Genomic DNA, 12,504 nt, shown 5'->3' on the forward strand with positions numbered 1-12,504 from the left:
TAGACCCATACAATATCTCCCACCAATATATAGACACATAAATGTCAAGCACCCTAATTAACCACACAATACATGCTGTACATGTAAACAAACTGTGTCTGTTGGCTAAGTACCAGTAATAAGGCTTATATACTGGACACAGTTAATGGGTGGGGCTTTGATAAGACTGTAAATTGTTATTTCAGGTCAGATTTACCATTGAACAATCACAATTTTACAAAAGTCTTGAAGCGATCATCTGTTATCATTTTATATGTAAGTAAACAAGTAACTTACTGTGGTTCGGAATCTCTCACTGCCTCACAGTGGTCCATAGTCTGTATTGCCTAAACAAAGATTGTTTTAAAACCACTGCCATGAATCATGTTTCAATTTAAACCACACGATCCACTTTAGTGAAAAGTTGAAACTCGCTGTAAATCAGGTGAATCTTCTCAAGAGTTTTTTCCACGCTTAAAATCCAAATTCCCGATCCAGATTCAAAGTTTACATCCCTTCAAATATAGGAGCATGTTTATATATTGTGTAAGCTGTAGCAGGCTTGTAAATACAGTACTTACATTTCCCACAGCTTCCTCTCCCTACAGCCCACAAGGTAAACTTGCAGTGACAGCTAACTGCAATCAATACACAGGGGCCCATCAAGGTACCCTCTACACCACCACAGGTGAACTTTAATTACAGGTGACACAGGTACGTTTAAATTCCATTAGGTATACAAATAATATGGGTTCAGTTAGACATGTAACTAGTAAGCCTTGTACAGTGAATGTGAAGGCCAGCTTCACAATATGACTTCAGCAGAATAACATTAGTAAGTATTAGTATAAGAGGTCACAACAGAAGATTACAGGTTGTAAGGTAGCTTTAAATGTCAGAACACAGTCTGTCTGTGTCAGGCTGGGTACTGTCCTGAGGTTCAAAAACAGTGGTGAACACCATCCCAATATAGTAAAAAGAATTCAACTTTAACAACTTTTATCAATTTATATGAACTACTCTTGTAGACCCAGATGTTTGCGTGCAGAGACTGTTGATGTGGAAGAAACCGGAGTAACCAGATAAAACCCATGTGGCTGGGCAGGTGACCCCATACCTTTTCACGTCGGTTGGGGAATTCCAACCCAGTTCTCTTAGTGAAAAGCTAGTGCACAAACCAAACCACAACCCAACCACCCGAGTTCCAATCTATTTTCGATATACTATACTTAAAAATTCAATGTCTAAATTTGTCTTCTTTAATTGGTTTAAATTAACTCATTCACTCTTGAAATTTCATAATGAACTATCCCAACCTTTGAATTGGAAGGGTTCAAATGTGTCTTCAGGGGTGAATGAGTTTTAATAATGTTTAGCTACCCTAAATAACATTTTATTCAAGAAAAATTAGTTTTTGCATTAAAAAAGTGCAAGGACCCACAAGTTAAAATCTTTGACAAATATTTCTATAGAAATAATTACTATCAATATTGAAATATAGTCCAATGAGTCATGAAATTTAGTTCTGCTGTTTGCGAATAAAATTCCTAATATTTTTTTGTCTTGGAATATCGTTAAATTCAAAGAAATGAAAACGGTTAAAAGACTTGAGAATTGGTTGGCAAATGATTGTTGATGCACTCTGACAGAACTATAAGTGCTAAGTCAGCATTTCTGTAGCAAAATGTATTACTTTAGCAACAATGGAATCTACTGTTTCTTTTTTTACATTTTTTGATGCGTCACTATTATTGCTATAGAATGAAACTTTGCCAATACAATTCTTATTCCTGTCATAGTTACTAAGCTCTAGATTGTTACTGAAATTTTCAGAAACAAAACCTGTTTCATTGATTGCAGATTATGACAGTCTTGTATAAACATATTGATCATCAATTTTTTATGATTTTCTTTTTATTAAGTCAATCATCAGAACAATACTTATATATCAATAAATACACTTTTCTTCCCAATATCTGTACAATGGCAAATATGAAGACAAAAAGCAACATATACACTTTCACTTTTATGTCAAGGGAAGCAAAAATATGAAATTGACATGTGGATTTGACAGGTGTACACCCCACAGAGGGCCTAATGTTCTAGTTCTTTAGTACATGTCTTAGTGTGCTCACCTGTCTCCAGTTACACCTGCACAGGTGTAAAATCTACAGGAAAAAGTATTACACAGACCGCAGAGCACGGAACACACACTGACCAGGATGTCACAGTGCTTGAATTACCGACACTAACTTAAGGCTTTGACTGTAGAACAATGAGACAGACTTCTAGGTGAAATACACCCTGGATATAGCCTGATAAACCTATTGTTGTCATCTCCTGTCAAAAATGTTTTTTATTTTTTACTTTAAAAAACATACAGATGATCTGGACTTAATAATGAGTGGAATTGTATTTGTATAACACAGAAATGAAACATCAGCAAAGTTTGTTAGAGATGTGGGCCCTGTTTTGTTCAAAGACTAATTATTCTTTTTAAGACAAATGATTGTCAAATTCATATCTTGGACTTGTAAAGAGGACTTTCAAAACAATACCTCAACAAAGAAAAATGCTAAATTTGAAATGATGTGTGTAATTTACTAATAATCTCTTGCCTTCACAATGTGTTTTAAGGTGATAAATCCAATTTGGTTATCACATTATGGTCAAAGGTCAATGTGGACAGGTAAAGTTCAAGGGGAACTTGTAATGTTATTTTTGGCCACCTAGCTAGGATCTATGCCCATTCAGAGGAAGAGATGTTTAGTCCTCCACCCTAGCAAGCTACATCCCAGATTTCATTACTCTAGGCACTACGGTTCTTTAGAAGACGTCATTTGAAATTTTAACATATATTTGGCCGCTGTGACTTTAACTCTTTCCGTACTGCAACTCCGGTCCGGATTCCGTACCGGATGTACTTATTAGACTCGCCCCCGCGCATATAACAAAATGGCGGATTTTTAATGTACTTTTTAGACTAGGTGTAACTGCCGCAAGAATTAAACATGTAGCCGTAAACAAATATTGTTATTGTTTCATGTTCTGGTTCAAAGACAAACACTTCTTCATTTTCGCAGCATAATGATTAACTGGCAGCTGATTATGACTGAGAAATCGACATTTGTCTGGCAAGAAACAATACGATTCCTTGTATTTAACACAGCGCTGTAGTGCAGGTTTCCAATGGGGTTTGATTATGGTTACGAATGTGGAGTCGTTGAGTTTTTTTCTAAATAAAAGTAGATTTCATCCAGACTTATATTAGAATATTCAAATTTATTTCCATAAGTCTCAACAAGTATCTGATAATGAATTTACGAGTGTTCGTATCGAATTAAGTTGCTGCCATCTTGTTTACATTTGAGGCACCAAACGCAAACATCTTGCAACAAATGCGAAAACTTAAGTCACATAATAAAAAAGTTTACTCTGCACAACTTAAATTATTAATTTATCCAAACTGATGGGTTCTGATTTTAGTGACAATTGTTTTTTCGCGACAGTCTCGTGCGATAACCAACAAAACATCAGTCAGGTTACATCAAAGTCTCTTGTCGTGTGTACACGACAATGGGGACGAGACGGCCCTTTATTTTTTCGTCTGTACACGACAACAGGGACCAGGATGACATATTGTTGTCGTGTGTACACGACAACGGTACGGAAAGAGTTAAATGAAAATCTATGTAATTAAATGGAAGAGATTTTGCAGCTCCCACTACCACCACCACCACCACCACCACACCACCACCACACCACCACCACACCACACCACACCACCACCACCACCACACCACCACCACACCACCACACCACCACCACCACCACCACCACACCACCACACCACACCACACCACCACACCACCACCACCACCACCAAGAACTACAGGCTAGGTATCAATAAGCCTTACAGAACTTGGCACTTTGTACCAGGTGGGCTAAATTTGGCACGGCACATATGATGGACAGATAGATGATGGATGACCGTACCATTAATTTACATGAGCACTCAAGCACTCTGTGCAAGGTGAGCTAAAAACGGATGAGTGCAGTATACTAAACAAAAACTATCCACAGAACTGCTGCACTGTCCTCGAATGATCTCTGATAAGATTTAAAAGTGTTGGCATACCGTAGAGGCACCTGAAAACAAACTACATGCTCAACTGTTGGCCTGGAGAACACAAACCACACTGTACATAGTTTCACATCAAATAAACAGAGCAGAAATGTCGAGAATATTTTAAAACATCTTTTTAGGTTTAAATAATTGCAAAACTAAATCAGTGAAATTGAAACATTAAATAATAGCATGGCAGTAGTTTGACACTCTGTACTATACAGTTTCCACAAAACAACTGAAGTGTATTCGGCTGTATATGCACCTCTGAGCCTCTAAACTGTGAGCTCCATTTTAAGCTACTGATGCCATTGACCGTTTTCTTCAAAGGCCCAGTTAGCTTAACATCAACTTACCACAGTATTTTAAACCACCATGTTTTCAAAAATATTGAAATTCAAAACTAAAGTTGTATGTTTTAGGATTTAAAATGATCGTCCAATGGCAACAAAAACACAAAAATATTTGCCGATGTTTCTCAAAAATCACATTTTGAAAATTTGCCACAACGACTTGTGAAGCTAATCACACTTTGAATAGCTGGGTACAGGGTATGCAAAAGGTACTGATGCAACATGCAGAGCACATATCGAAACATTAATTTTTAAATTTGAAAAGATATATCAAAATATCTAAAGCTTCATTTACCAAATATATCACAGATATTTCTTCAAGTATATAATGTTTATGCCTGTGGTTTAACTGGTGTTGGCATTTCTCTTTAATGCATATGTTACTTAAGGAAAAGATCAACATTGCACATTACAGTATCACTAAAATACTTGAAAATAATATCAGAATTACCGTATTTATCCAACAGTAAGCCCATGCCTGGTAATCAGCCCACCAATGTCAAATATAATGCAGTAGAGATGCTAACAAATGCATCAGTGTCCTGAAATAAGCCCACCACCTACTGTGAATCACTGAAATAAGCCCACCCCCTACTGTGAATCATTGAAACAAGCCCACCCCCTACTGTGAATCAGTGAAACAAGCCCACCACTTACTGTGAATCACTGAAACAAGCCAACCACCTACTGTGAATCATTGAAATAAGACCACCACTTACTGTGAATCAGTGAAATAAACCCACCACCTACTGTGAATCATTGAAACAAGCACACCATCTACTGTGAATCATTGAAATAACCCCACCCCCTGCTGTGAATCAGTGAAACAAGCCCACCACTTACTGTGAATCACTGAAATAAGCCCCCCATCTACTGTGAATCACTGAAATAAGCCCAACACCTACTGTAAATTACTGAGATAAGCCCACCACCTACTGTGAATCGCTGAAATAATCCCACCACTTACTGTGAATCACTGAAACAAGCCAACCACCTACTGTGAATCATTGAAATAAGACCACCACTTACTGTGAATCAGTGAAATAAACCCACCACCTACTGTGAATCATTGAAACAAGCACACCATCTACTGTGAATCATTGAAATAACCCCACCCCCTGCTGTGAATCAGTGAAACAAGCCCACCACTTACTGTGAATCACTGAAATAAGCCAACCACCTACTGTGAATCACTGAAATAAGCCCAACACCTACTGTAAATTACTGAGATAAGCCCACCACCTACTGTGAATCGCTGAAATAAGCCTACCACTACTGTGAATCACTGAAACAAGCCCCCCACCTACTGTGAATCACTGAAATAAGCCAACCACCTACTGTGAATCATTGAAACAAGCCCACCACCTACTGTGAATCGCTGAAATAAGCCCACCACTTACTGTGAATCACTGAAATAAGCCCAACACCTACTGTAAATTACTGAAATAAGCCCACCACCTACTGTGAATCAGTGAAACAAGCCCACCACTTACTGTGAATCAGTGAAATAAACCCACCACCTACTGTGAATCATTGAAATAAGCCCACCACCTACTGTGAATCACTGAAATAAGCCCACCACCTACTGTAAATTACTGCAATAAGCCCACCACCTTCTGTAAATGACTGAAATAACCCCACCACCTACTAATCAGAGTTTAGTTGTTGGACCCCTCGGCTTATTGCAGGATAAATACTGTATGTGTTATCCCAAAATAGAATGTTTAAAATTGTTTCTTTCTCTAATCAAACAGTATCGTAAAACAGAAGGATTAAATTAAGTCTACACACTAACCATGCATGTTCTAAATCAGTCCATGAAATATAAAAAACACCACATCTTTTTCTCTCCATCACAAACAACTTCAAAGGAAACCAATTGAACACAAAGACACAAAAAAAGAGTGCCACTTTTTACAACAGAAAAAGAAAGGAGGGCAGAGATTGAGGAGGGTACAGGATGGCAGATAGTAACAACTTATTGAGGATAGAACAGGAGGGCAGAGATTGACAACTTTTTGAAGAGGGAACAGGAGGGCAGAGATTGACAACTTATTAAGGAGGGTACAGGAGGGCAGAGCTTGACAACTTATTAAGGAGGGAACAGGAGGGCAGAGATTGACAACTTATTAAGGAGGGTACAGGAGGGCAGATAGTGACAACTTATTAAGGAGGGTACAGAGGGGCAGAGATTGACAACTTACTGAGAAGGTTACAGGAGGGCAGATATTGACAACTAATTGAGGAGGGTACAGGAGGACAGATAGTGACACCTTTCTGAGGACGTATTTCCATAGAAGAGGAGAACAGATATATCAGCAACTTATTTCTATATATCAAGATGGCAGAGATATGACTTACAGTCAAGTATTACATGAGGATACAGAGAGACCATTAATCATATAATTACACCACAGACAGCACCTACCTTTTTAACAGAATACATCCCCAATACAAACATTCACACCCTGAAAACCTCTACACAGGGCCTAATGTTACTCAAATATCAGCCGATAAAAAAACTCACAGCATCTTTAAAGTTTACTGGCAAGGAAATAGCTGTATCTAGGAAGTTTGTATGTAACACTTTGAAAGTGTAACATAGATATCTCTGAGACTGGGGAGATAAAACGTCAGGTTACTGTTTTGTGTTGTTTGTTGGTGAGCATCTGTGTGTCCGGGCCAGGAAGCCAGGGCCCCCCTCTGTTATCACAACCAATACACATCGTAATGTGTTAGCTACCAGCAAATTATGTGAACACTTTTACTGTGTAACAGTTGTACACCCTAATTTACATACGGTACTCTTTTACTGTGCAACAGTTGTACACCCTAATTTACATACGGTACACTTTTACTGTGCAACAGTTGTACACCCTAATTTACATACGGTACACTTTTACTGTGAAACAGTTGTACACCCTAATTTACATATGGTACACTCTTACTGTGTAACAGTTGTACACCCTAATTTACATATTGTACACTTTTACTGTGTAACAGTTGTACACCCTAATTTACATCCGGTACACTTTTACTGTGTAACAGTTGTACACCCTAATATACATACTGTACACTTTTACTGTGTAACAGTTGTACACCCTGATTTACATACTGTACACTTTTACTGTGTAACAGTGGTACACCCTAATTTACATAATGTACACTTTTACTGTGTACCAGTTGTACACCCTAATTTACATATGGTACACTCTTACTGTGTAACAGTTGTACACCCTAATTTACATTCTGTACACTTTTACTGTGTAACAGTTGTACACCCTGATTTACATACTGTACACTTTTACTGTGTAACAGTTGTACACCCTAATTTACATAATGTACACTTTTACTGTGTAACAGTTGTACACCCTAATTTACATACTGTACACTTTTACAGTTTAACAGTTGTTCACCCTAATTTACATACGTTACACTTTTACTGTGTAACAGTTGTACTCCCTAATTTACATATGGTACACTTTTAAAGTACTTGCTATTTTTGTTACCTGCTAGCAATGTAGTTTCAATATAAATCAAGATCATCGTCAGATAGACTAAATGAACCATGAAGCTACATTGTATGTTGTACGTGTAACCATGAGAAAATTTCTTAATGTTGTTCAAAATGATGTTCAGATATTTTCACACGCCTAAGGCATGAGGCGATGAAAAAGGTGGAGTTGACACTCTTCAAGCTGACAGGATATTATTTTTTAGAAATGAGTTTTGTAACAAAATACTTCCAATTAAAAAAAAATAAAGCTTAAAAATATTATATGTATATTTTATAAGAACATATTTGTGATGCATATCACTTTTCCTCTGAGACTGGTAGTTATACTCTGAAATCAGGCCAATATTCATCAAAATGTATCCAAAGAAAACACTGTTTTAAACTAAGTATGATAAATTTGTAGCTATTATTTCAGCAGAACAAATGTATCAATAATAACAATATACAACATTTGGTAAAGCGCCCTATCTAGCTAGAATAAGCCACTCTAAAGCACTTTACAGTACAAAGCTATACAATTCATACAATCAATACAATTAACATATACATAAATCAATACAACTTTTGAGGAATTCGCAGGAGCTGCCTTATCAGGCACTAACTACTAGTTCCTTACTGCCTGGCTAATATCTCCCTATGTGTGTATGCCTGCGTGTGTGCTAGAGATGTATTGTGTTCTGTTTGTAGTGGGCATGTGTTCCAACGGCATCATTTATAGTGCCACCTCACTTGAATGCTACAGCACAGATACTGCAACATCCACCTCAGACAATTTTATAATCCACCTGGGTTGTTGGAGTTGTGTGGGCAGGAGAAAAACACTTTCTCTGAATATTCCATGCATATGACAATTTCGGGGATGGAACCCTTGCCACCTGCGTGGAAGGCCGTAGTGTTAACCACTCATCCAATCCACCCATTGAAAAATTGAATGCAGGATTAATTTTGAAATTAGAATTTCACACAACATTCTTCCATCTTCATTAATATATGACTCTCAAACCTTTGTATGCATTTGTTTTTAATTTTCGAAAATACTGGTACACATGTACACATTTTACACATACTTCCTATCAAAATCAATGCCCAAGGACAATCTATACAAGAGTGAAGTCCAGCAATCAAAGGGAGACAACTCTTGGTAAACACTGCCAATGTATACCTAGGTGTTTACCACTGCATAGATCACATAGCAGGTTTGATTTTCCATTGCCTTCTATCCATGTTAGCTAAAAGTTCAATATCTACATTTTTTACATATCTGATAATACTAATTTATCATCTTCTTCAGATAATGGCCTATTATACTCAATAAATATGGGCAAATCCATGCTCTTTGCCAAGCATGACGTACGAACATTTAAAACTTGGGTCACATTGATGGACTGTTTTAGAGTCATCACATAGTTAGGTACTCGGGGCAAGAAAATAATGGTAGCCTCAGATAGTCTAAAACTAGTGAAATCTCCAGCTGGACCAGTGGTTCTTCAAACACCACTAGCCTGATTGACTAGTCAATCTCATAGTTGAATAATATTGACTTAGTGGAATTTGCACATGGACCAATACAAATTAGAAACTACTATCCCAATGGACTAGTGGTAATCAAATTAATGTCTAGCCCTGGTACTTCATGCCAGGTGACCTAAAAATGTCTCATTCTTGTTAGGAATGAAGATGAGAAATTTGGCTCCTTTTCCATTGAGATGAAGAGAATTTCTCTCTCAAAACTGACTTTAAAACATTAGACAAAAGAAATTAGTTTGATTATACAGTGCGATTTATCCTAACTTAAGTATCCACCAATATCCAGTGACATTTCATCACCTAATCCTATACAGTAGGCCGACACTTTCCTTACTGGGAGTCACACATTAGTTGCCTCAAATGATGATGCAGTGGGATACAGCAAAGGGAGGTGTTTTCTAATATCTTGTAACTTGCAGCGTTTCCTAAGTTAGCCATATTACAAGGCCATGCAGTGGGGTACACCGGTAGATGTGTCCTACCCTCTAGTAGCATGTGCCTAACTCTGTGTGTAACCCAGACAGGTCAGACAGTCTATTGTAGGGCTGTCATATCAAGAAACGGGTATCACATCGTATCTCTGTGTGGTATAACCCAGACAGGTCAGCCTAACTCTGTGTGTAACCCAGACAGGTCAGACAGTCTATTGTAGGGCTTACATATCAGGAAACAGGTATCACATCATATCTCTGTGTGGTATAACCCAAACAGGTCAGACAGTCTATTGTAGAGCTGTCATATCAGGAAAAAGGTATCACATCATATCTCTGTGTGGTATAACCCAGACAGGTCAGACAGTCTATTGTAAGGCTGTCATATCAGGAAACTGGTATCACATCATATCTCTGTGTGGTATAACCCACACAAGTCAGACAGTCTATTGTAGGGCTGTCATATCAGGAAACAAGTATCACATCGTATCTCTGTGTGGTATAACCCAGACAGGTCAGACAGTCTATTGTAGGGCTGTCATATCAGGAAACAGGTATCACATCATATCTCTGTGTGGTATAACCCAGACAGGTCAGACAGTCTATTGTAGGGCTGTCATATCAGGAAACAGGTATCACATCATATCTCTGTGTGGTATAACCCAGACAGGTCAGACAGTCTATTGTAGGGCTGTCATATCAGGAAACAGGTATCACATCATATCTCTGTGTGGTATAACCCAGACAGGTCAGACAGTCTATTGTAGGGCTGTCATATCAGGAAACAGGTATCACATCATATCTCTGTGTGGTATAACCCAGACAGGTCAGACAGTCTATTGTAGGGCTGTCATATCAGGAAACAGGTATCACATCATATCTCTGTGTGGTATAACCCAGACAGGTCAGACAGTCTATTGTAGGGCTGTCATATCAGGAAACAGGTATCACATCATATCTCTGTGTGGTATAACCCAGACAGGTCAGACAGTCTATTGTAGGGCTGTCATATCAGGAAACAGGTATCACATCATATCTCTGTGTGGTATAACCCAGACAGGTCAGACAGTCTATTGTAGGGCTGTCATATCAGGAAACAGGTATCACATCATATCTCTGTGTGGTATAACCCAGACAGGTCAGACAGTCTATTGTAGGGCTGTCATATCAGGAAACAGGTATCACATCATATCTCTGTGTGGTATAACCCAGACAGGTCAGACAGTCTATTGTAGGGCTGTCATATAAAGAAACAGGTATCACATCATATCACATTGTATCACAATGAAACATTTCTGTATCACAATTTAGATTAACATAATTCTAACAACAAATTCTTTTAAATTGAGCATCCTTTCCCTATGGCAAAATATTGGGATACTTATCGCAATATACTCTCTCTTTATTGCAATATACTGTGATACAATCTAGACATGTGGTGAAACCCCTAATTTATTGTTCCCCAATCTCCTAAACTTACCTGGGTGTTGTGTCTTCAGGCGACCTCTACTGGGGGTCGTATTCAAGGCACTGATGCTGCTGGCTCTCTTCCCCTCTACGATCTTTGACAGTGTCTGAAACACAATACATGTATATCAAAGACTTTTATTTTTCTTACCATACTGAAATTCTAAAACTAACAAAATAGTATTTGTAACTCAATCCTGCTTCCTTTTTAGACCTTTATGATTACATAAGGTTTGTTTCTGTGTATTTTGGGAATCACCACCTTTGAGAAAAACTTGCGGCATAGTGAAGCATCTAAATCCATCGGTCTCTATCTTTTTCTACATTCTTACATTATGGACGGGTAAATCAGACTTCTGTCAACATTATAAGGTTTTATGAATTCCTTGCTGTAAAGCACCAATAAGGAAATTAGGAAATGAAATCTTGTTCTGATCAACAATCAAAATAAAAAAGGAGTATAGAATCCAAAATTTGGGAATATCTTTTATTCGTTAGAAAAATAAAGTCTATAATTATCCTTAGGAATGGAGCTAATATAGACAGGAAAAATCCTGTAAAATATTGACCCTGTAATCAAGCACCCTGTCACATATTACCTCCCTTCACAAAATGCTTCCCTTCAGATGTTCTACCAGGAAAAAATCCCTAATGAATATTTGCTTGGCTCTTGCAATAAAGAGTGTTTTCACAAGTTTTCAATCGGCATTTATATAGAACAAGCGGACTTTTAGCAAAAGTGTTCTACATTTTCAGACTTCTGAGAAGCTTCATAAATGTGGCGACCCCCTCCTCTGACCAGATGGCCTCCAGGCGAATATCCCTATATTTTCAAGACTTGAGTAATTTACAAAATTGATATACACAGCCTCTGACAACTTGGTACTAAACCAGATGACGACATAAACACCAAATCTGTTTCTTTTTAATCAACACGACCTGATGTCACTAAGGCGACATTAAACCAATAGAAGTCATGAGGAGGGCAGCCCTATCCTGTCCCTCTGTTCTTAGCTATCTGGGAGCTGTCAACATTAATACTATCAGCTCTTAGGTATTTAACTAGTTGGTAAGGGGAAGACTAGGGGTCATGGGGGGTGGGGG

At 38.0% G+C, this 12,504-nt stretch overlaps 1 protein-coding gene across 3 annotated transcripts in view; it reads right to left on the minus strand.

The window, feature by feature from the left end:
• LOC110447429 overlaps positions 1–12,504 on the minus strand; it is a 96,573-nt gene that overhangs the window by 76,111 nt on the left and 7,958 nt on the right. For all 3 annotated transcript variants that reach the window (XM_021493118.1, XM_021493119.1, XM_021493120.1), the window contains one exon: positions 11,414–11,507. In XM_021493118.1, coding sequence (XP_021348793.1) covers positions 11,414–11,507 — 94 coding nt within the window. The remainder of the gene's footprint in view (positions 1–11,413; positions 11,508–12,504) is intronic.

Source organism: Mizuhopecten yessoensis, unplaced genomic scaffold, assembly GCF_002113885.1.
Source record: "Mizuhopecten yessoensis strain PY_sf001 unplaced genomic scaffold, ASM211388v2 scaffold3375, whole genome shotgun sequence".
Classification (NCBI taxonomy): domain Eukaryota; kingdom Metazoa; phylum Mollusca; class Bivalvia; order Pectinida; family Pectinidae; genus Mizuhopecten; species Mizuhopecten yessoensis.